We start from the raw sequence: 27,202 nt of genomic DNA, 5'->3' as shown, positions 1-27,202 counted from the left end.
GGAAGACCCTCAGCTGTTTTCATACAATGTTGATTCTGGCAAAGTTTTCACAGCAGTATGATTACTGTGAAGGAAAGAAGTTTCAACTACAGAGATAAATGCATTCATAGAAAAGGGATGATATCTCTGTCACTCAGTCACTTACTTTATGATGCTATGTATTTCAAGTCATGAAATGCTGTGATCAACCTGTTTTCTGTACAAATGTGAAGTGAATATAAATTCATATGAGTCCCACTGCCACTTTGAATGAACCAATATTCTCTAAGGACATACAACATCACATTTTATCTTGCAAAATGGAGAAATGATAGCAGATGATGTTGCATCATGAGTTCAGACTGTAAATCAAATTTGAATGAACTGTTCAGGTGCTGATATCCTCTGCACTAAGGTTAGAGTGTCATTGTAAAGACAGCACTAATAAGATGTGTGAAGGAAGGAATGGGATGAGTGTTTCTAGGGAGAGGGATGGAGCTCTTCACAAAGTGGACAGATTTCTATGAGAGTGTCTTGACTCAGAAGAAGGTTTGTCTGGCTTAGCAGTGAGGAATTCTTGGTTCATTTTTCTAGAGATTCATAAGCCCCTTTTGTGTGTGTGAGCATTCCCATTCATCTGTAGCCTTGGAATGCACAAGATCCCTAGCCACTGATCCTCACTACAGAGTGGTCAAATAATCAGTGCTCAATTTCAAAGTACCAGTACTTAAGTCATAGAACACACAAAAGTGAGTGGTTGAGGATATTACTGATATCCTATTCTTGCCAATTTACATGTTGGTGTGTTAGAAAATAACCGTTTTAGGATAGAATATTGCTTTAAGTCCCACCGCCTGCAATATTGGAAAATTCAGAAGGGCAGTCTCCAATTGATACTAGCAATTTGTTTAATTTTCTTAAATAATTGTTAGTTTGCCTTGTATGTAATTTAGTATCCACTAGAGCAATTAATAGTGTATGAAATGCATCCTGATGTATTGCCGATGACTCTGGTGTGGATTATGTGTCTAAAATATTGGTAATGCTACACATGTGTCTACGATTGCTTTTGATCATCTGTATTGTGCATATACAAAGTAATAGATTGATGTTAGCAATGAAAATTGCTTGATATGATGTTTATCAGTTTGCTTGTACAGGCAAGAGTGAGCTTCAGTGTATCAAAGATGCCTTGAAGCTATCAAAGCAGTTCATTTGTATTGGAATCGATTTGTCTTTGTGTGAGGTGGCTTCTCATATATTAGTGTGTATATTTTGCATGCAGTGACTATGTACATGTGTTCAAATGGAAATTGATAAAAAAATATTTTTTATACTAAGTTTTTGTACTGCCTTGGAAGAAATTGAGATAGATTTGGAGAGATATCTGTGAGTGAGATTTCTTATATTTGTAAAATTGCATGTCTCGTGTGTTAAAATGGAACATGGTTTTGAGCTTCATTTGACTTGGTAGACATAGGTATCTTTGTGTTGCATGTCCAGAACACACCAATTCCCTTGGTTTCATATCTGCATAGGAATTACTTATCTTTCATTAATCTGACCACTTTGCTCTTGCCCCATATCTTCAACACACAGTCTGTGTTGGTTCATTGATTTGTGGAAACAGTTGACTGAAATGGTTTCACTGAAAGGCCACATGCTAAACTATTAAAGTACAACTCCATTACAGTGATAACATATGGTTAATCTTGCGTAATATGTACCAGGTACTTACTCTTCATCATCTGTTCAGTGGTGAAGTTAAATCATCTAATCCTCAAACCAATCATAAGCGCTCTGTTTTGATTCCTGAAATCTTGGGACATGAGGTACAGATTAAGGGTAGCTCATGGTGTCGCTCCCAAGTTGACCATCTCAATGGTATCACCTGTTTGAGAAGTTGTCATCCGTGGATGGCCATTTACTCGGTATTCATTGTCATGAGTAATGACAACATCATGTGTCAAATCAAGGCTTTTCTTAAAATGATTTGTTGGTAGATAGAACAGCTGAGTGGAAGCCAGTGGAATGGGGGTGAGACAACAGGAGGGTACGAAGGGATAGGATGAGGGGACAAAGTTGAATGTTACATGCATCAAGCTACATACATTAATCAATCTAATCAGTCATTGCTAAAGAGAAGTACTTTTGTAGGGTATTTTGTTGGTAGTGTGGTAGATTAGCTGGAATATGAAGACACAGGATAGCATCAATTGTGTTGTGCAAGTACTTTGAATTAAATGAGTGTGGACGTTCAGTCCATCTTTGATGAAATGTCAACAGATTCTACTGTAGATGTGTGTGAAGTGACAGTGCACTCTGTCTACTTTGAACTTTATTTCGGGGAAAAACATGTCGTTTCTTCATGCAAACCTCAATTTATGTGGATGTAAGAAACATAACATTTCAAAAAGTTCCTTTGAAAATTTCATTCAGAAAATCCGAAGCTGGTGTTATTTCATTTTTTCCCCTTTAATTGTTGCTAGTTTTATGTGAAGATCTTGTGTATAATGATTCATAGTCCTCTCCTGTAGTACATGTTTCTGCTCTGTTGTATTGAGTGCATATGATTTCAAAGATGTAGCAACTGACAGATAGTGTAGCATTTTCCTGTTTGGTCAAGATTAAGAACAGATTACTGTGGCAGTGTTTGACCTCTAGTAATTGGTTGCACTTACCAAACAGATATGAAAAATGTGTGTATACTGAATTAACTATGCAATTCATGTTAATGAATGTCAAACTTTTTGCTGTTGCTGTTGCTGCATTTTACAATTGATATAGAATACCCCTATGCATGTTCCTACATATCTTGAGCTATAGAAGAAGGTTCTTTGCACAGATAATGTCAATATTTGCACTCAACAAATGAGTTTTCTGTGAACATTATGTACAAGTCATTACAAACAAGTTCTGTGTGTTTGCTGTTTGACATTGTACACATTATAGCACATAAAAAGATATGGTATCATTAATTTGTGTACTTTTAATGTATTACAGTCATTAAGCCATTAAAGGTAGCAAAATTTTATGTGAAAAGTTTTTTGTAATTTATTTTATATACAATGATTTTATAGCTGTAAAGGTACAGTGTTAATAGTCATTGTTAACCTGGATGCATATTGATTTGATTCAGGGGAGGGCCATTAATTTGAGTAGTTGCACACAAACGTTCTGTTCTGATGTGTCCTTATTTCTTGGGGTATTTAGAATTTTGTGAAGGTGCAAACAATTTGCAGTCTCATAAATTCGTCTTGTGCAATATTACTGTAGTATATTACAAGTGTAGAGAATATGATCATGTTAAATGCGTGAAAACCCTTGGCATGTCACGCGGTTCATTGTGTCTTGATATATTTTGGCAGCTTTGATGTTTGCAAAAGGAAATGCTGTGTATAACACATTGGTGGCTACACCTTGGGAGAAAGAACCAAACGGGTCAAGTAGGGTACCAAACAAGATAGATAATAATGTCTGGCATTAAATGCAAGTCATGGAATATGTACATTGATTAATTGCAGGAAAAATTCTTACAAAGGACTTAGTTAATGCACAAAACCAGAACAGAATTCATTCTAAACTGAAGTCAACAGAAGGAACTGTTTCAAATTTGCAAAATGTGTTGTCACAAATGTTATTTTGAAAAGTATACATCTTGTCCCATGTGGTTGATAAGGCAGATTCCCAATATAGTAAAGCTTAGTAACTGGTCTTTAATATTTTCCTCCATTCGTGCCCGAGCTATTACACACAAATATACAGAAACTAGCTTGAAAGAAGGCTAGCGAAATTCAGATGAAATAGCAAAATGTGTTGACCATGCTAGCTGCCCCCCCCCCCCCCCAAAAAAAAAAAAAGAAGAAGAAAGAAGTACTGATAAGGATGATGTTGTGGGGAACTTGAATGGTCATTTTTCTTTTTTTGATGAAAAGTAGAATAGAAGACATTTGATGACCAATTTTAGTGCTCTGCAGATTTCTTGTTTAACATTATTTGCCTTCTTTCCGAGCTTTCATACAATAATGAAAGGAGGGCAAAATCTTGCATTACTGGTTTTCAAAAATAACAGTCAGTTTTATGCCTTCTTCAAGTGTGGCTGGAGGCATTATGTTTTGGGGTTGTCCGTCAGTGGAAGGATTTTGTGAACAGTGTAATTTAAGCACCATTTGAGGTATGCAAATAGAACTTGGCATGTGTGTGTAGTGTCATGTTCTTAATTTGTAGAAGTGTATTTGGAAACCTTAATCCACTGAAGTTAGATTTGAAAGAATTCTATTGTTGTTTTGTTACAGCAAGGTTTATTAATTCTCATGTTCTTAATTTGTATTTGGAAACCTTGATCAACTGAAGCTTGATTTGAAAGAAAAGTAAAATGTCCTCATGATTTTCCTGAATCTACTTAACATTAGCAACATTGGTTTGTGTAGTGTTGTGCGCTCTCTGTTACTTTTGATGCTCCATACATACAAATGTATTTGGGTGTTTACACTATAGAGTGTTCTTAGTTATATTATAACTACGATTTATGACCAGAATATTGTAAGTCTCCTATGCTCAACTGAAATTTTGATGAAAAAATATTTGAAGAGACCTCTTAGAGTATAGTAATCGAGAAACATGCCCCTGGAACATGTACTGTAAAAGTGGATATTTTCGCGCGACTAATTTTTCGCGCTTGGCTGGGTAAGAAGAGTTTCGCGTGTTTTTAATTCCGCGGAACCAAGACGTTAACTACTGGAACATATGGCACGCAAAAATATTCGCGTGCTTTTATTTTCGCGCTAGCTTCTGGTTGTGCGAAATGCGCGAAAATTTCAACACCGCGAAAATTTCCACTTTTACAGTAATTGATTTTCTATGAAAAGAGGCTGTGAGATATTGTTCATTCAAAGGATTATATCTGTGAAGACCATGAGTGTATATTGATTACTACAGGCATTATTGCAATCATTTTTGATGACATGAACATTTCATATTGTTTATTGTGACTGTCAGAGGGCACAATTTCAAACAAAAATGGAAAGAACGTAGTACAGAAGTGATATACCTTGTATATCTTTTTGTGTGTCTTGATATTATGCTATCTTTTTTTCCATCACTTATTTAAGGGTCACACAGCTTGTATTCTTGCCAAACAAGTTTGTATTGTTACCAGCTGTATGCAACTTACATTAGTGTGTAAAGTGAGTTCTGTCACAAACAATGTGGCCACATAAAAAAACCTGCTGAGAATTGTTTTCATGTTTCCCTTTGTGTTTATGGAGGAGCAAAACTTGTGATGAAAATAACTTTGCAGCCAAAACTAGTTTGTCTTTTATTTCAGTCACAATGTTGTGACATGATATTGGCATGCCAATTATCTTTGCTTTATGTGCATTTTTTGGTTGTTTTAAAGCAATGTTTGATGTTTTATGTTGGCATACATCGCCTTCCTGCCATGCTTATGTTATCAGTGGCAGATCTATGTTCCTAGCACTCTGTCTCAGGCTCAGCCCAGTGTTGCCAGAGTTGGCATAATTATGCTTTCTGGCATAATTTTGATGCTTCATTATTCTATCTTTTTTTTTTTAAAGTTGTCAGCTGATTTGGCGAGAGAATTATCATTGGGTCACCCCCCCCCCCCCTTTAGCAAAAGCAAGATCAACCCCTAGATATCAAAGAGTTGGTTAGGAAGTTACAGTGTGAAGGGAACAGAGTTCACCTGCTATATTCAGATGCACTTGTTCGTTTTTTTAGACTTAAGTCCTTTTTGAATGTGATCTGGTGAAAATGGTTGTCAAAGACATGGTCATAGTAATGTTATGTGTTCTGCACTAGAGGCAAATTATTTGATGATGTGTTTGGGTCGAAAGACTTCTTTCGAGGAATTTGTTGTCATTTGCAATCAAGCTGCTGTGAAATGATGCATCATTATGTTTCAGCATGATCAACTGTATGAAATACGACTCATGATAGTATCAAGCATCGACAAAAACGGGTGGTTTTATTCCCCCTTATGAATTCTTTGGGGCAACCTGTACAGATTATTGTAGAGAAAGGAACTTTAGCACAAACCTTGAGTCACTGTAAAGCCAATAATGTGCCTTCTAACATTTCAGTCTAACTTTGGAAACTTGTCACTAAATGTTTGCTGAAGAAACTGGTGAGTTGTAGCACTACCAGTAATCTGGCCCTCAAAAGACTGAAAAGACATGCTGTGCACCAGGTTTTTATGTGAATCATAATTTAGTTACTTTCAAATTGGACACACAAGGAATGTGGTAGACTGTGATATGAAAAACTACCAGATATATGACTGAGCAGAATTTGCCTTTTTCCAAGATATGTGGTCACACAAAAAGGAATTTTTCATCTTATCAGATAGTGTAAAGTGACTGAGATCTTTGTCAAGTGATCACTCAAAGAGTTTAGTGCAACTGTGATATTAGCAACTTTACATCTGAATGTAGCATATTCCATTTCAAAATTATGTGTATGTGTGCTATCTTAGTGATACTGTTTATTGAAAGGAATGGCCATTACATTCTTCTTAACTTTTTCCGGGGGGGGGGGGGGGGGGGGGGGGGGGGGGAATGAGTATGATACTTAACAGAAATATGAAATGGAAAATGAAGTCCTTAGTGTTAGACATCGCCAAACATGTGGTTTGCTTCTTGTATGATTTTGCAGTGTGACTTCCAATTACTTGGTAATGTAGGCCTTTCCACCAAGCGTATCCCAACAATGAAATGCAATTTTATGTGGTTTTCCAGTAATTCTGTGGCATGGTATTTCAGGGAGGTGCATCTCACCTCCCTGGTATTATTGCATCTATAGATACCATTATGCTACAAAGATTGATTCATAAGAAATATTTTCAGTGCACGTGTTGAGATGCACTGAAAAGGCTACAAAGTTTCACTCATAATGATGCGTCGTTTTCATGTATATTTCTATACATCCAATAATCCAATGTATGGATTAATTTGCTAGAGTTCCTACTGTGAACTTCCCAAAAACTTGTGTTTCCTAAAGTGTTGAAATATATGCAGGTAGTGTGACCAGCTGCTAGGTGTGTCATGCTCATGTCTGATTTAAAACTGCTTTGTGTTTTAATTTTTGTAAGAGTGCTCATAGAATAAAATTATCAAATTCTATCTTGAAAAACTTAACAGTTGTGTAGTGTGTGCATATTTGTTGTGTTTTATGGCAACTTTAGATGAAATACATCATATAAAAAAGCATAATACATTACAATATGATAATTTACTTTTAATCATATACATTTTGTACTTGGTATAATACCAAAACTGTAGAAAGCTACAAAAACTTAACATTCATTTTTATTTAATCACAGCCTCTCATTTTTTTTTTATTTTTTGTAGTCAGATCTTACCTGAGTCATACTTCAAGTTTAATTCCTGCCTCAATGTTTATTCAAGTACATGTACAACATTATTAATGAACATGTTAAGAAGAGAAACTATACATCCAGATATATTGTAAAATCACAGCACTTGCAGAGAATAAGTTCACATGTTAAAAATAATTCCACTTATCAGACCCCCCCCCCCCCCCACACACACACACACATCACACTTACACACATACATCTTATTTCATTATGACAGAATCTGTGTTGATTGGATATCAGGTTTGTTGATTCATTCACAGCAGAAGGTCTGATCTTGTGTCTACATGTACAATGTACTTGCACTTTGGGTCATTCCTCATGCAAACGTTACCTACTTTCTACAAGAGCAATCGTGTGATACGTAGTCATGGTTACCGACCAAGAGTAGCCGCGCGGAATGTGCAACGTAAACAAGCTTTATACGTTTACCTGCAGGTACCAGTTTAACAGGGACACTTCTAACCTTTGTGTAGTTCGGTAATCATCCCAATGTAATAGGCCTATAATTATGTCCGAGTCAATTTTATGCTTATCCGTCGATGACTTTTTTTGCAGCAAAAACAGATTTTAAGAATTGTGCAAAAAAGTGCATTCTGGATTGACGTATAGAAAGTTGCCACACTGATTTCCCATATCACTACATCAACAAGTTCTTTTTGACAGGTAATCATTACGTATGATGCATATTACTCTTTACGAGTACAATTGTATATGCAGCCGCAGCACGTCTTCAGGAAACGCTTTGATTTCTCCGTTTTGCTATTCTCACTTTAACGGCAAGCTTTCCCCCGACAGATACAGTATCTTTAGCAGTTAATACATTTCTAACATATCGACTCAATCAGGAACGCTATTTCACATTTAAGTTGTTTGGAAAGAGAAATGACCTGGCCATAGATAGTATGATATATCATTACTAGTAGTTGATTAAAAGGTGAATCGCGCCTTCAGTCATCACTAGGGGTGATAACGACACGAGTCTTTGGCATGCATTCAATGCTTTTTATGTTTGCTCACTTTGTGAATGGTACACAATCAGGCAACATGAATATTGGGGAAAGCCGAACGGTAACTACGCTGAAAATCAGCATTCAAATTCACAGGGAACTTGGATTATCTTTTAATCACATTGCACTAGATCAAAATCAGCCTCAATGTACTTTGATATCTGCTGAAGATGTTTTTATGGCTAGACTGAGCATGTTTGCATTTTCCCTGTATGTGGAAAACAATGGCACATTATATATTTGTTGTTGTTTGATCCAAGCAAAGATCAGTCTTACATTAGTGCGATTCTAAATCCAAAACTGGATCCTCATATTTTGATATCAACGTCCATCGATTAATAATCGGGGGTTTTTTTTTTCTTGTTGTTGTTGTTTTTTTTTTTTTGGTTTTTTTTTTTTTTTTTGGTTTTGTTTGTTTGTTTTTTTTGTGGTATAAAGTACAGTCCTCCAATAGAAAGTTGGCAGAAAGGAGTTGATTATATTGTCGGTAAGAGTGTTTCCAGCTTCAGTATTACAGAAAGCGCAAATTTTTTGACCTATAACAACGTACATCAATTTTGTCAATGATTGGATAGAAAGCTACATCTACTTTGGACACTTCTTGTTGGTTCAAATGTACTTTTTTTATCTTAACCGGTAAATTATTGAAAAGAATGATGTATCAAGCTATAACCAAAAGTTATGTATGTATCAAACTGACAAAGGTCACATTAATATATCAATCCCTCCAATAATTGAGAATTCTGTTTTACTGTTTGGTGTACTCTTATTGTGTGGATGTGTCTTTTACTCGCATGCCTTATATACTTACCAACTTGTCGATTCCGATGTGAACGATAGTTTTATTACCGTCTTTGGAAGTCATGGGTTTGCTCTGCTTGAACGAGAAAAAGAAATAATCTCTACATTGCGGAACTCTCTCATAAAATTGTTTTGGGTTATGGTTAATACATTGTTTGTTTGCTTTACCTTCAACCAGGATGGGACAAGACACAAGAGGGGTTTTCCCATTATCCTGGGGGGCGTTTCATCAACGAGTTCGTCGGAGTTTTCACCGACGAATTTGCTATCAGCCAATCAGACACAAGGATTTATGCTGACAACTGTCAAAAGCTAATGAAATCCTTGGTCTGATTGGCTGATAGCAAATTTGTCGGTGAAAACTCCGACGAACTCGTTGATGAAACGCCCCCCTGATCAAACCTCCCATTACACGAAACCGAATTCAAGAAAACCCGTTCGTAGTCCATCTCTATAGCGAACTTTACTGTATAGCACAGTAACACATTATAGAGATTCCTATTATATGAATACTTTCAAATCCCCTTATTCCTCGGATAAACATACGAAGCCTTTGTGTCATTGTTAACAACTCTATTGCTGGACCTATCCCGGACTCGCCTGCAGTGATGCAGCCATACTAGTGCCTTATTTTCCTGTAGCAGACGGTACTTACTCGTCAAATAGCGATACCGTAAATCGGTTCCCCTGGCCTCGATGATCGGATTCGCTCGTTAGGCCTACTGTAGGTCTTCCCTAGTGACAGGTTGTTTGAGGTTCTCAACAACGGGCCCAAGTGGAGAGACTGGTCGAGTGTCTGTAATTGACTTCTCGGACTGAGAATACCTAAGGACCGTTCAGATTGTCAACCAGTGGTCTATACGTTGTTATTGGACTCCTGTCTTACTGTCTTACGCTGTGTACAAACTTGCCGGAGAACACTGATGCAATAATAACTATAGGTGAGTTTCTTTTCTTTTATAAGTTGATATGATCGTATCATGATTGTCTGATCGGTGACTCATTACTTTGAATTGACGAGAGATTGGGCAACAAATCAACTCGCGCAAGTAAAGTCGGTTGTACATCCCTCTTGACTTGCACCTATCTCCAGATTCCCATTTTAATTTGGCGTCTTGGTTCATTTTTTTTTTTTTGTATTATGTCAAATGATTTCGAATTATAAAGGTGAGAAGTACTTCCATGAAAACTCGTGCAGCGTTAAAGTGAATACAATAAGGAGGGCAGAATATCACGGAGATTCCATGAGATTTGTGGGCTCATTGTCCAAACAAGATACTCCTTCCGACCATTGTATTTGTGGGGAAAAAACACAAAAACAAAAACACGTAAAGTTGTAATTCATGGTTGTTTGGCATCTTATTTTCCTTATAATTCTTCATTAATTGACGTAGAAATGGTGCTCCCATGTAGGCTACTATGTATATAGGACGTCGTCTTTTTTTCTTTGTTGATATTATTCTGAAAGAGTAACACCATAACGTTCTGGAAACAATAATATCATATCTGCAGTGTTTCCCGATATATTTTGTATCACATATTCAAATTTTTATTTTATTATGCAATACTTCACCTAAATCTAATGTATATTTTTGTTACAACGATCATCTTGCAAGAACCTTCCGATTTTTCGAACAGTCACACTGGATTGCCTGTACCAAAGAGCAAACCCTGGTGATAAAAGGACATAATTTCTTCGCACACGAGCGTTAGTTTGGAATGAACTTCCCAAGCAAATCATGAAGTATTTTATTGCGCTTGTACAAGATGATGCACCTCTGTCTACTCATTTTTTTTTTTCATGCATTAAAGCTCTCCATTGAATTTTCTTATAATGCGTATTTCTCTCTTCGTGCTACACATCTAGTGTGAGTTGGCGCATTTATTTTTTTTTTCTCCTCATTACTATTGTCATTTTCATTATTTCTAGCGTTATAGCATGTGCGAATTATTAGTATATTTAAAGTCTTCAAATCTCGGTGAAGTCCGAGTACATAATGAACTATAATTTTGTTTTTTTCAAGGAACAGTTTTGCCAGAATTTATCGGAAATCAAAAGTTCGAGTAGTTTAACCTGAAAAGAAATGTCAAGAACCACACACGAAAAACTGATAAAATTACCTTAACGTGATTTTTTTTTTCTTTGACGCTATATATCTGTGTTTAGCAAGATTGATCCAGAGACGTGGGGCTTAGACACTTCGAGGAAAATATACTATTATCCGGCACTGCATATCTGTCAAACCTGCCTTACTTGCATGTCATTGAACTTTCAACACATAACTTCTCTTTATACTTCTAATCAAGCAGATTAATTGAAGGAAATATCTCTTGAAACTGAAATGATAATCGGAGGCCTATCGTGCAAGCTGTTTACATGCATGTATAATCTTCATTCCTCATGTAAATTTACAGTCAAATTTACGATCCCCATTGGAGAAACGACTCTACTTTCACAATGCAAACGTGTATTGGAAAAGAGTTTTGTATACAATGTTATTATTTTCTGTGCAGAAAGGGCTGCAGAAAACTAAGCAGGCTTGCGTAAACTACACAGAGACCAAACTAATGTGCACATAAGTTATTCAATCATTCAACAGAGCTAGGACCTTACCTAAGCAGGTAGGGGAAGTGCATGCACACCTACCCCGAATTTTGTGTGACAAATACTGAACATTTCTTCAATGGAAATATACGATTGTGCAAAAAAGAACATAGTGAATAATAGCATTTTTTTTTAAAGTCATACTGTACACAATACAATGTGAAATGACGAGAGTTTACATCGTATGTAAAAGGGGGCATTTTGGCCCTTTACAAAGAATGTCCTACACACCGCCTATAAAGCAAATGTTCTCATGTCTGACTGTATATAAACATGTGATTTACGCCTGTCGTGCCATATCTACTTATTTTCCACTCTCAACAAATGTAATGTAACATTTATAACTCCTTGTGACATTGTCTATCGAGTTTAAATCCATGAAGGTGGCAATTATAATTTTGTTTGGTTATGACATATTTCTTTCACTCACTGGTTAACGTGAATTTAGAGGACGCATTTGAATGTTTCTTTTGTTAGCAACAGAAGGAAAGCATGTTTTGCTGGCTTAAAAATGAAGACATGAGACTTGTACTGACATTTTATTTTCGAGCAAAAATAAAAACCATAGACTTTCGATTAAAAACGTCGGATTTGAAAACAAGAGTGGTTGTAAAGTTCGTCGCTCTTAAAAGACGCCTCCATTTTGATCGTTGCCATGGACACTGGATCGATGTGTGCATCTATTGATCAAGTCGGATCAGCATCTTCTTGTAAAGGAACCCTGAGAGTGAGAGCTAAGCGGTATCCGAAGACAAAACAGTGGACTGTTTGGCCGTTATATTTAGATTCTGTTTGAGAACCCTCTTACGCGTGTTTAACTAGCCAACGTAGATTCTATAGCCGCAGATTCCTAAGGCAAATTCAGGCCGCTTAAGATGCTAGGGCCTCAGAATGTTTGAGAAAAGAATTTGACCACAACAGCGACGCCGAGAGCTAAATTGGGACAGCAAACGGAAAAAAAAGAGGGGGAGGGGGCTGAATTGGATATGGCGAGGAAATTGATTTTAGTATCCAAACTAGAATCATATAAATCAAATACACTTTTATATAGACATGCAAAATGTATTAGGACAGCTGCAAGAATATTCTATGCTAAAGTAATTGTACATGGATCGTTACTAAGATTTTGTTTTTGTTTCGGTAACAAATGCCGCTCAGCGTAGAAACTGCTGTGCTCAACTTTGTTTTCTGTTTAGAGTCACGTTGCGATCCTTATTTGATCATCAGTTGAAAATGCAGCTTCCCATAATGGCGAATGTCTAGAACGTGAAATCCCTCAGTAAACTGTTGGTCGACATCACTAGTTCCATAAATTACTGTTGATAAAAACGTAAAGTTCGTAGTGAAACTGCAGCAAGAAATCCATAGAATTGCAAATACAATGATCTCAACACGTATATAGAAGGCTGGAGGCTGAGCAGCGTAGTAAAAATGCGTTATTAGTGTTGATTTAAAGAGAACAAATGTTAGAATATCATGTGGATTCTCCGTGGTTTCCCCACCTTTATGACTTAGTGTATGGGGTGGGGCGGAGAGATTATGACCATAGCGGCAGCAGTCGGCGATGCGAACTGTTGGCTATCTTGTTTAGCGAACTAATTAGGCTCTGATCAAACCTGTATTTGTTCGAAATTGCAATTATGTAGCGTTGCTCCTGCGGACTTCAGGAATTTCTTGAGGATAGTTTTAAACTCAGCGTAAATGTAAATGAAAGAAGTTATTGCAAACCAACAATATTTCTACAACATTAAGCAGACGAATGCAACATTCATTACTTTCGCAGTAGTCGGTATTATGTTTATCCGTTTATAGATGTTATGTTTCGAAAAAAATAATAGCTGACATACTGCATGTATCTCAAATTGATTTAGCTTGAAATGCCATGAAGTCATTCATTGTCGATTCTTCTTTTGTATAGTCATATATGAAGCATAAGATTTCTGTACTCCAGTGAAAAGGTATCGTTTTACACTATCGCATATTTGTTGAATATCAATGTTGACGCACAATATTGCAGCAAGGAAAACATAGGTGTTAGTAAGTTGACATCCCCTTCGTATGATAATATTCATGCCAACAATGAACTCACTACAATAAAGTGTGAACGATGCGTAATTTAAGTCTTTATGTGAGTTTCATGTCAATTTATTCTAACTCTTCGTTTCAATCAAAAGTAACGTTTCGGGACAGCTAAAAAGAAGGCCCGACTTTTGTACATTCAATGTATCATAATCCCATACATCGTTTTTACAGGAAATAAGTATACGGATTAATGTGTGCTCTAGCAAATTTTTGGAATAACATACTACACACACACACACACACACACACACACACACACACACACACACACACACACACAAATGATTTCAAATCTATTCATTCTCCTTTTCCTCTCTCTTTCTCTTAGTCCCTACATCTCTTTCTATTATCTCATTAAGTGGAGAACAAATTAAGAAGAACTACCTGCACCTGTATCTTGTTACAAAATCTTCAAAAGCTCATCTTAAGCCTCTCTGGCAACAAGCTTAGTTCATGTCGAGTCCATAGCAACCTGATAAGAGATAATCCTGCTATCAGATTGGCTTTAATCCGCCTCAATGACATTGTTTCTCACAAGCCTTTTCAATAACGTGATCCTCTTTGATTCATTCGGTCTGCCTGTCTTCCTAGGATTATATTGGTCTCTCTGACTGTCTCTGCGGTGAATGCACAGCACGTCAAATTTATGTTCACGAAATATAGAAAGACTGTGCGATGTTATTTTAAAACTTTTCTGGTAATGTGCTACTATTATATGACATGTTTGTTCTCGGGGCTATGAATAACAAGTCAGATAAAACAAAAAGTGGCAAAGGCTTTATGTTATCTATAGATGGACAACATGGATGATGTTGAATGACAACATGTATGCAAACCAGTAGAACACAAAGCACACATGACATGAAGGTCAGCAAACACGAACATGCCAAGACATCACGGGGCATAATGCTGACGTGGAGTTCGCTCTCCTATTTTTTTTTCTTTCTTTCTTTCTTTCTTTCTTTTTTTTCCTTTCTTTCTCTCTCTCTTTCTTTCTTTCTTTCTTTCTTTCTGTTTTGATGTGTTTATTGCTGACTGGTACTAATATGTGGACCCCTATATAAAAACCAGCTCTGCTAGTCAGGGTGTTCCATCTCATGATGTGGAAATCAATTCAATTCAATTCAATTAAATTCAATTCAATTCAATTCGATTCAATTCAATTCAATTCATTTCAATTCAATGCAATTCAATTCAATTCAATAAGAGCTTGTTGCTCATAATACTTAACCTCGAGCATCCGCGATATTATTTGTCGAAATTTTCAGGCCTTATGACTGAATTGTTAATGAAACTTCCCCTCCGCTGTATAGGTACCTCCCCTGTGTCAAATGTTTACCTGACTAGTTTGCACATAGTGAGAGATGGCGCTCCTTTCACGGACGATTTCAGACGAAGGTTATTATTTTATGGCGAACCTGCAAACACAGAGCAGAGCGAGTATTGTTCTTTGTGAATATGAGTGTATTATTGTGTGTGACTCACTCAGCGGGTGGGAATATGAACAACATGGTTCAACCGATGTGGCAGTTCGATACAGAACCGACGTCTTACATGAATGCTCCTTTGGACTGAAAGAAATGCCGGGAAGAACAAACACGCTTAGTTCTGTGTTCCTATGACTACCAGGACCCTTGAACCGAAACTTATTCACTTCAACTTTTCTGCATTCTCTTTCCAGACAATAATCTATTTCTCAATTGATAAAAAGACCCCGACAAAATCTCTCTCACTCAATATACTCGTTCTTCATCAAGTGCTGTCGCTAATCGCCATACAGTCAGTCGATCAAATTTGACATAATTGAATGATCATCATTTCTATTAAGACAGGAGGCCCAATGATTTGTGACTTTCGAGACACAGCAGGGCATGTGCACCGTTCGGTCTGACAGATTGTTCGTGGTATAGTTCGTAGATGTATAACTGACGTTTGTATTAGGTCATAGGAACTGTATAGGGTTATTCGCGAGATTGTTCACACTCATCCGACATACATTTTGTTGAGTGTCTGAATTGATGAAATTATTGCTATCATACATTATCAATCGGTGATAAATTGCCTATACAACGAACTAGTTTTCAGTTAAGTAGGACTATATACAGTCTTATTAACGCAACCATGATGAAATAGACTACATGTTCTTTTCATTCTGCAGATCTATCCATGGGCGTGACCAATAGTGTTTTCGTAAATCATGTAATTCAAGGATGGTGTAAAACGACAACCCAGAAAGACGTACGTGTTCTTACTTTCACTGGCGAGGAGGAGAATCCGTTACCATGACAGCAAAGGCTGCGAGAGCACTTAAGGGTCTGAAGACTCTGTCTGCAGACGACATCGGTAGTCTGAAGAGCGTCAAGGCATCAGAACTGAGTGCCGACATCAGATGCCAGAACCACGCCAAGATGGTAGCCCTCAGAAAGCAGGTGGATGTATGGTATCGAGACCAAAATGTAAGTGATTTATAATTCTGCCTAATCTGGTAGATTATCAGTCTTTAAATCTTATTTGTCACTCACTACCTGCTTACCTCTGCAACTGTGCCATTAGATCTTTACATCTTTTTTTTTCAATCTTTTTTTTTTTTCATCTAAGACCTTCACCATTAGCACGATAGACATCAGCAGAAAGCCACACAGCTGTGATCCAACATACTTTCCTCGAAAGAATTTGCATAAGAGCGGTTATACGACATACAAAAGATCCTAAAACAGACAACTTATCACACGGAAATAAAACCCAAGTGTCATTGTGTTTTCAGAACAAAATTTAAAAGTGCAAAAGAAGGTTGATTCAATGGGTGCTCTAAGCACGATCAGTGAGAGCATGCGACATTTCCATGAAATTTAAATAAAGTGACCATTGCGACTAATTTGTTAGAATTTTAGATAAAAACCGTATACGAACATGTGCTAAATATTTGAGATCACATTAGGCACTGGCAATGTATTAAGAAATGCAACTCAATAATTTCCGTCTGTCTCCATTATTGAATTTGGAAGAAAAAAATGTGAGAGCTAGGTTTTGCTTTGCAGATCGGACTTTGATCAAAGTTGTATAATAACAATGTGATAACTGTTGCAAAATGATAAATTTTGTTGCGACTGATTTTTCAAGTCGTGATAAATCTGGACTTGAAATAATTCATTAGACAATGAGATACAGTAACTCATCTCAACTTTCTTTAGTGCATCGAAGTATAATTCGTTGACTGTCGAATGCTTTACCTCAAAATAGAGTATAAATTCTCATGAAGTGAAAATACAAAACAAAATGATATTCACTTAATATTAATCCAATCATTGGTTACAATCATATGCAAAGGTAACTTGATGTAATCTGTACACCATTTGTAATTTACCAGGTCGCAATCTAATATTCTTTTGTTGGGTAAGAAGTGTCATATTGATGTAAGAGTTGAATTACTGTTGTTCAAAGAAAGCAACTAAACGACAGATAATGTGAATACGTGCATGGAAAGACATATATTTCAATCATAATAATGATGATGATTATGTATTCCTCCTATGATCATTACATTTGCACAATCAAGGATGCAAACAACCAGATAAAAGGCAATTTGGAAATTTTACAAAATTTCGAAATAGCCAGAAATGTAGAAGACAAAAATGTTGAAGAGAAAATTAGTTTATTTACTTTGTTTTCACCACTGTGCTCTCTTAACATCATCATCGTCTAGCGACCTTTCCTATAGATGGAAATAGCTCACATGAAGGAAGTTATGCGATCGATCATTGGCACTCGTATACAGCCTGCCCGATTCTCGTTGATCGGTACACTCCTAGGCCGATGATAACTATAGGTGATAGCAAAACACACACAGATAGACAGACAGCTGGTTTGACTGCTATCGAACTGTTAGTATAGTTGTATGCAGAACCACTGAAAAAAAGGGCGGAAAAATAATGGCATTTATGGAGACAAAACTGTTCGAACAAAGCACCGGATTTTCTCTCCTTCGGCACATCGGAAGTGTCTGCTGAAATTTGCATATTTCACACTATACTAATATGTTATATAAATCACCTCGCTATAATCAAAAGAGATTGATACTCTATTATAAGCACGGAGATAACATTACAAAATATTTGCTTTCTCGCTTTGTAACGACATGCCTGGAATCAAAGTGATGTCTCATGAATGGATATCACGTATTTATGCTTTTACAAATAAGATATATCATACAGTGTGTATATATTTTTTGTGCGTGTGTGTGCGCATCACTGACATGCTGCACCCTTTTTTCTTTTTTTTTCTTTTTTGTAGAGACAACGACAGATTTATATTTGGTGTTAATAAAACGCAAATTAGCGGCAAAAGAATAATATAAATAAATTGATTTTTCTTAACATGGTTCAATAACGTTGGGTTCCGGTTAGTATCTGTAATTATGGTTTCATCCCAAGCCCTGTCGTTGGCATGACATGGTACCTGCTAACGTGTACTCAGCCATTCAAAAAGAAATACATATAACTTAACATTTTTTAGAGATAATCATAAATCAAATAATTATACAGATGATGGTTTGGAAAATTCATCACGCAAAATGAAGAGGATGCGGATTGCAATTGCAAGTTAAATCAATGTGCTTATCACATTAAAACATTTATATCTCAATGAGGTATCGGAGATATTGTCATAAATGTAAGTAACTTCCTGTGTTCATGATCTCAAAATTTCAGTCAGGATTTCTCAGTCATTTTCGTCTGTCTGTCTGTCTGTGCGAGAGAGAGAGAGAGTAATTAGATATTTTCATCCAGTTTTGGCCTGCATTACTTTTGTTGTTTTGCAGAAATCTTGGTTTTTATATAATCATTATATGAAAATACTTATTAAAGTGATTATTTATGTACGCATGTGACTTACAATGCGGGTATCAGCACATGATTGTTATCACGTGGCCAGGTCCCAGCCAATCAGCATCGCTGACTTTCCTTGTTCAATTTCGTCTCCACAGGATGCTGTACGGAAGCTTGCACATGGGCAGCAGCACGCCTTCAGGAATCTCATTAAGATACAGAACGAAAAGCGACGACTACAGAGACAATCTTACATACAGGTAAACACTATAGCCAAGTTTGTTTGCATCAAATGCTTGTTTAAAGCAGCTTCATTCGATAGAAAACACGGGACTATTGAAGCTAACCATCTTCTGATAGCTATCTTCCATGGGTTGGAAGAGTCTACTGTGCTGTAAGAAAATTCCTGAGCAGACATCGAAATATCATTTGGCTGTAAAACTGCCATAAAGCTCCGAAAATATAGAGGGAACAAAGACAACTGCGTGATGATATGTTGCATATGAAGTTTACGTTCATTGCTGATCACATGTACAGTCAAATTTTATACAAGCTATAGAAGTACCAATGGTACCGAACTTTTCTTGTTCATCAGAAACAAAGGCTGGTCCAGCAGAAGCTGCGAGAGCAGGCTGTGAAGGACCGGGAGGCAGCCGCCAAGAAGTTTCTCGAGAGTACGATGAAGAGAGGCAAGAAGAAACTTATACAGAGGCAAAAGGTAGGCCTATAGGTACTGCTGTTCTTTGAAGATCGTACTTCAGATAGACTTGCTGTCAAGCTCAGGGATATTAAAAACTGTACCCGTGAAATCCCCCATGATTTTCCTCATGTTTCTTCATAAGATAATGACGGTATATACAGTCAGATGCTGTTAACTTCGAAATGGCTGATTTGTGAAAATTTTATCCTTCAGTAGGCCCTATTTCTTTTGTTTCTTTGCGTTCTATGCATCACTTCTTTGATAGTAAACTGTGTTACAAGGTTAACATTGAGATGAAAATAACTGTGAAAGTTATTACTTTCGGAAACTCTTGAGAGTGTGAAATAATCTGTATCCATTGTGTCTATTCTAATTGCTATCTGCCCTGCCGTCTCGACATATTTCGTTTTCTATCTTCTCATTACATTAGCCATGTACGTTTTATTCATTTCGTGAGACTATTATCTCTGTACAGATGTAATATGATATTAATGGACATTGCCTTGAGACTGTTGCAGAATAGAAAAACGTGCCAGGTATAAGGATTCCTATTGTCCTCTAAATCAGTCATTGTGACAAGTCTTGTAGCGCGTATAGCTTGGCTTCTGAATGATTCATTGTGCTTCGGAGAGAGGTTGTTGATGCATTGCACAAACATGCATATTTCTTTACGTCTATTCAAAAATTTTCACCGATATTGAAATAAAGCAGCTTGAAATTATCACAAAAATGAAACATGATATGATTACTCAGTACCCATTTCAAATGCAACATCGGTTATTGAGTACAATACCATGATATCCGTGGCATCAATTTCACGGTGAATTTGGTTCTCAATCGACAGGTAACAGAAGCATCGTCTCTTAACAATATACAAGAGGACGAGGAGGAGGAGGTGGCGGAGAGAGAAGAGGGAAGTCAAAAGTTTACAGATGATTTTGAGAAAACACCAAATGAAGATGGATTATTATCGAACCAAGAGACGGAGGAAAGACCGACAACTTATTTCTACACGGGAAAGAGTGACACAATGAGGAATGTGCTAAACACGCAGACACTTCTACGCAGTGATGACAGCACATTAAACAATCAGAACTCTACGCAGTCGATCACAGATATCGAGTCAATCGATAGTGGCATATGTTCTACAGACATGTCGTCTGAATTGAAACACTCCACAAGGAAACTGAACGAAAATCAAACAGACAGCAGCATGAGTGTTGACACTTTAATGGGGAAGAGAGAAAGGAGGGTAACCTTTGTTGAAGATGAAAAGTTTGTGCAAAGCCCGAATGGTAAGCTTGATGACAAGGAAGAAACTAATATGAGTCATTCAGAAGATGAGATGATAAGTGAAAGTGTCACTCCAGCAAAATCCACTAAGATTTCGCATCATCGTGTAACTATTGTCGATGGAGATACTGGATTCGTTGAGGTGCTCCCGAGAGAAAAGACGAGAATTGTGGACGAGTCAAATTTTCTCGGGAAGAGAGTCGGTGGTCTGTCTTTGAAGACAGCTCTCCCCTCCATTAATCGTGCCTATTTAAGGCCAAGCACGTCTGATAACCAGCGAGAAACTAAGGAGGCAGAAAATGATACAGTTGCCATGACAGCGAGAACTGACTCGGATGTTGATCTCATCAACGCGATCGCGGATGAAAATTACATCACAGATCGGGAACAGCACACGGAGAGGAGCCATGAATCTCTGTCACGAACTAACACAAACAATTCGCTCTTGCCACCAATCAGAGAGGACAGTCCGTCTACAAAGATCATTGGTGTGAACCGCGAGGCAGGAAGAGGTAGTCACGTGGTTAGCGACGAGACAGGGGCGGTAGAAAGTGTTTCGACCAAAGCGTCGATATCATCGTCTGACGACGTAGCGCAGAGTCATGGAGAGGTCGGTAGCAGTCTGGTGAAGACAGAAAGTGTCGTAGACGACAACGATGAGGGTGATGATAGCGAAAGAAGAAAACCTGGTGATGAGGACGACGAGGCGAGCAGGAGAGAGAAAGCTCGTCAGAAAAAGATGAGGGAGAGACACAAACTCGAGGATGACATGCACAAATATCATGTGGGGATTGCTAATCGGACTTTCAGGATACCAAACTATGAGGTGGGTCACTTTACTTTTATACACCTTTCATTGTTAAATTGCAACCAAACCACGGCCAATCCCACACTATGATATGTCTGACCATGACTATAATTGAATTCAAAAATCATTTAACGTTTTCATAGATTTATGGCATACTGTATGTGGGTTCGGGACATAAGTAAATTATGGCACCGAACTCTTGAGTAAGGTGTCCTCTGTTTATGCAAACGTGTACAGGATAATATGCAGAATATAATTCATTTAACCTATCATAACTGCAATTTTCATTCCTTACGCAAGTTAGAGCCAAGTACCAATGTAACATTTGTTGTCTTTTGGCATCGTTGCTTTACTCCGCAGTAAGTTCATTCGACTTTGAATAGCATTCATTAAAAAAAAGTTACCTCCAGGACAATAACATCGAACCTCACGTGATTTTTCACAGGTCCGTTAGATTGGCTACCAAGCGCTCTGATAGTTTATTTATTTAGATATACTCCTCCTTTCTGAATACTATAATATATGTAAAAAGAAAAGATTGAATCGATGCCATGTGAAAACAACAAATTTGATCTTTTTATCATCGCATTGCACCATCCATTGTAGCAGCTGATGCTTGAACAGACAAAAAAAAAATCGGGTGAAATGGGAAAAGAAATAATATAGAAATATATGCACATATATATATATATATATACATATATATATATATCATATATGTCATATTATATCATCTATCATGCATGTAAAAAGTAGGGAATCAGACCAAGGGCACTGATCGCATGGGAAAACAAAACAAAGAAAAGTAAATATATATAAGCGCAATCACACCTGAGGCAGAAAGAAAGAGTAATCAGATACTCGCATGGACAGAAAAGCAAAAGGCTGCATCGAAACAACAACACGTACACACACATACACACACATTAATAATAATAATAATAATAATAATGATAGTGATAATAATGCTAGAAGATTATGCTTGTTAATTGAAAATGTGATAAAACAAACTTTATCAATTATTACAAAATATCAAAACACCATTGCACATAATCAGTGTAAACTCTAAAGCAAAAATCCTGCATACCACATGTAATACAGAGTCTTGAATTCTTTGATAATGCTCGACGGATTTGTTGCTGACCATTCTTCCTCAGATTCCACGTGTTCCCCGTGTTCCCGTCTATACACGTAACTCTGAAGGAAGCCTGGTGGCCAGTGAGAAAACAGTGAGAGCGGCATCGGAGGACTTCCGGCTGCCGTCTCGTCGCCAGGAGTACCTCATCAAGAAGGCTCTGGAGTGGGAGGAAGCAAGGAAGGAGATACGCGAGAGAAAACTCAACGAATTTCTCGCCAAAATGAAAAATCTAGGTAAGGATCATTTTCGTCCATTTGCATCTTTCATATTCAGTATCATCAAAGTCAAAAGAATAAAAAACGATCAAAGAATTTGAGAAAACATGTTTGACAAAGGTGGCGAAACATATTCTAATGTCTGAAGATTACCCAACAGAAATGACAATTTCTGATTCCAGGTAATCCTTATATGTATACTGTGCAAAATAGCAATATATATATATAATATATAATATATAATATATAATATACAATATATTATATATAATATAATATATAGTATATAGTATATAATATATAATATGTAATATATGATATATGATATATAATATATGATATATAATATATAATATATGATATATAATACATAATATGTAATATATAATATATGATATGCAATATACGATGTGTAATATATAATATACGATATATGATAGGATGTATATATAAACCGAATACACAAGCAACGTGTAACAACATCAAAATTAGCGTGTTTCAAATTAAGGTACATAAAGAAGACCTTTCAAGGTTAAGTTGTTAGGGCCATTTACTATCAATAATGTATAATCATTAACGCGCATTCAACAATAAATAAATCCAAACAAAACAAAAATTAAAAGTTTCTGTACGACAGTATTCACTGGCGAAATTAGCGAACATACATGACTATCATACGAAACCATGAACTGCTATGGTCGAAGTGAGATGTTATCATAGTGTCATCATTGTATGCGTCAAAATGGTGCGTGGTTTTGCAAAGTAAGTTTATATCTGGACTGTGTAGGAAATGTTTATTCCTTGTGTTGTCACCAAACATGCTCGAATATGCCTCAACATGACTTTGAAAAAATAACTTAATAGTGAGAGAAAGAGAAAGATAGAGAGGGAGAGAGACCTTACGTAGGCCTACACAGACACATCATTAATTGAACGACAATCGCTGGTAACTTCCAATACACTTTGTAGTCATTATACAAAGTCTTGCTGTGCAGCAACAGATCACGAAATAATGATCAATAACACAGAACATTACAGATTGAAATGGGGGTAAATTAACTCACGAGGAATCATCAGAAAATAGATACAGGATATTCGTCACTCCCTGAGTAAACATTCCTCTCGACAAAGGTCAGGTGTAATGAGAAGAGTTGGGGGAAAAAAAATCGTTTTCAGATTAACAGCTCACGTATTGTTGTTGTATCAACATAATCAGAGACACCGCTGTGTTTGTAGTGACTGTGATGTACGATCTGAATATTGACGTAGATGAACGATGGCGCCGCGCAAAAGTCACTTTAGTCTATATATATTATCAGCATTACTTATGGCACACGTCACTTTACAGACAGCTGCAAATGATAGCTTTCCTCACGCCTTCACCTCTTGTGGATGTATGAAGCAGCTTGATTCTAAATTGTCCATACATGTAGCTACTCTTTGCGACACGTACGTTGGTTTGGCGTGTTTTATCTCGCCTAATGAATCATTAGAGATTCTTTTTTTTTCCTCGGTGTAATCCCTCGTCAATCACTTCAGAGAACACAGGTGCAACAAAGTCTAAAGTTATAAATGACTGTGTATCAATGAAGTGAACGTGATTAAAAACAACTCATTCGAGCGATTGACACTTTCACATACATGCACATTGTCGATAGGTTATTATTTCCTGTCGAGACAAACTGAAGTGAATTTCTTTTGCAAGCGGCAGAAATAGAGAACGAACGTCTCCAACGGGTTTCAGAAAGATTTACCGTGCTATTTCTCGTCGAGTCAGACATTATGGTGTAGTTGTCACCCTTAGACTTTAGACTTTTACTGTTAATGTTTAGCGTATATTTGATAAATTCTTTTCACACTTCATTTCAAAATGTTTGATTTTTAACTTGCGAAACCATATTTCGACAATGTAACAATTCGAATAAGAGGGAATATTATGTGAGAGTGAATTGCTTCAGTTAATGGAGTCTTAATGAAGTCTTGCCACCAACATACACACCACATCCCCGATATAATAGATCATATAATATAAAACGATACACGGAAGCGACATCGACATAGCAAAAGCTCAGGTGGATAAGAAGACAACAGTATAGTGTGCGCTCAGTGAGGATGCTGTGTAGGATAGTCAGATTTGTTTGTTTAATGTTGCTGAATTAAAGTCCTAATCACAGGCAAAGAGCTAATGGTACTCATTCTTGGTTTATACACACATTACGTTCCTTTTTTTTCCTTTTCTTTTCAGAGAAAACCATGACAGCCAAGCCAGAGAATACGAAGGCATCCAATCATCGGGAACTGTTCCACTCTCAGAAACGCGACAGCATTAGCCACAACACTATGAACTCCACCGTCTTTGGCCACGCCCTCATCACGGGATCCAGGTACGGCGAGTTTGGCGACGTCAACGACCTCCGTAACTGTCGCTACATTCGTCACACGAGCATTGACGATACGTCGAGTAGCCACGATGAGTCGTACGAGGAGCGTCGCAGGAAGAGAGCACTAGAGAAGGTGTCGAGCTGGGGGCCGCTGGGTGTGCCTCATGGGGCATCGTCGAGGCTTACTAGGACGAGGAGAAAAACCTCAAGAAACTATGTCACCTTGTGATTGGTTTACTATTGCTATTGGCAGATTATGCATAAGTGTTGACTTTGCTTCCTTGATGAAGTGCCGAAGCCTAATGTTTACATTCATTGCTCTTCAAATCTCTATGATTTGACATTCCTAATCATGATTTCCTCCTAGACCGCAGACAGCAAGCAAAACTCGCATTATCGTGACAGTGTGAACACTTTGAGAAGAAAAGAGGCGAGAATTTGACAGAGAAGGATTATACAAGGCATGCAGGAGAAGGAAGAGAGAGAAGATAGACGTAAGAAATGAACTCATCGTTGCAATATGTTATAAGCTTTGACTTGTGTGTTAGTACAATGTATCATGCATGTATGCTAAATATTGATTTGTGTTCCCAGAACAAAGTTGCTTAGATTTCATTACCAGATGAATTGTACAAGTCAAACGCCAAATCAAAGGGATGGTATAGCATTAGTTGAGATTGGGATTGAGTTTTTAACTTTTTTCGAGGTACAACTATACTACGAAGCCACTTATGAAATTTTACAGAGCATACAATTATAAGATGAATTCAAAGTTTATTTGGTAAAAGTCGGGTTTGAAATAGCTGAGATATCAAAAAAGACAAAGTAAATGAAAGGGATCCTAATAAAACGTGGATCCCACCTTTTATCAGGATCTATTTCGTTTGGATAATACAAGATAATTCAAAACCAATCTTCATCAGAAAAAATTTGAATTCCTCTTAGAATTACATTGTCTATTCTATGTACATTCTACAAGAGGTTTTTCGTTATCTCACACAAAGCTGGAAACCAGAAGCCCCATCTCAACCAAAACTATACATCCCTTTAAGAATCCCTATAAAACCCTGCCAGAAATTGATACTACACTCAAAGGCTCCTCTGCACTACGCACCATGTATTTTCTAATATCAACACACCAAGGCAGCCTGAAGAAGAAGAAGAAGAAGAAGAAGAAGAAGAAGAAGAAGAAGAAGAAGAAGAATATATTCAGACGATGCAAATCTTGTTTCTAAACCAGTTATGACGGAATGTTAAAAAATCCAGAAACAGATAATCAATCCGCATCCGATTCCTAGGAGTAGATTATTTGCATGACAATAACACATTGTAATGTTTTCATGGTTTTGCAGTGAGCAAAGAGATAATGATGTCATCGGTATGTATTTGGAGCCTTCGTATCGATCGATGTGGTACTCATAATAAAGACGCAATGCCGCTAGATGATTGCAATAATATTCTTATTGGACAGGACTTTGTCACTTTCAGTTTGAGTTGCGAATAACTGTGTTTCGGAGAGAAGAATATGCTCTGGACCAAGAGGAATGATATTTTTTTCTCAAGTTCTTTGTGGATATCTTTGGGTATTTCATTTGAATTATGTTGACTTGTTTTGTACATTCCATTTGGTAATTGGTGGACTCATTCCAATGCATATTGAATGAATAATTGAATTATTCATTGTATCATGTTTCAACAAAATACTTGCCACTGGATTGATTTTTTCTTTCTTTTGGCTTCGTTTCACAAAGTATTCATGTTTGTTTGCAAACAACATGTCAAACCAGAGTGGCGATGATGCAAATTTCAATGATTCATGAGACTGTAATTTCATTTGAATCTCCATTCAGCCAACTTCTTTTTACAACTTACCACACAGAGCAACTCAGTTTTTAAGTTTGTTATGACAACTATGTACTCGCAACTTGGCTGTATCTTGTACATCTAGAGGTCAACGAAAGTTGTATTTCTATA

General features: G+C 37.0%; 1 protein-coding gene across 1 annotated transcript; it reads left to right on the top strand.

Moving 5' to 3' along the window:
• The first annotated feature begins 16,152 nt into the window (after positions 1 to 16,152).
• On the top strand, positions 16,153 to 25,457 carry LOC139733933 (uncharacterized). The gene is made up of 7 exons (XM_071644746.1): positions 16,153 to 16,326; positions 18,852 to 18,953; positions 19,289 to 19,411; positions 20,238 to 20,672; positions 20,706 to 21,512; positions 22,652 to 22,865; positions 25,093 to 25,457. The coding sequence occupies exons 1-7, from the start codon at positions 16,153 to 16,155 to the stop codon at positions 25,455 to 25,457; spliced, it is 2,220 nt and encodes a 739-aa protein (XP_071500847.1).
• Positions 25,458 to 27,202: the final 1,745 nt, after the last annotated feature.

This window comes from Diadema antillarum, unplaced genomic scaffold (genome assembly GCF_040938485.1).
Source record: "Diadema antillarum isolate AM-2024a unplaced genomic scaffold, OU_Dant_1.0 seq00000506_RagTag, whole genome shotgun sequence".
Classification (NCBI taxonomy): domain Eukaryota; kingdom Metazoa; phylum Echinodermata; class Echinoidea; order Diadematoida; family Diadematidae; genus Diadema; species Diadema antillarum.
Note: the sequence above shows the minus strand (reverse complement) of the source record. Positions and strands in the feature narration are given on the sequence as shown.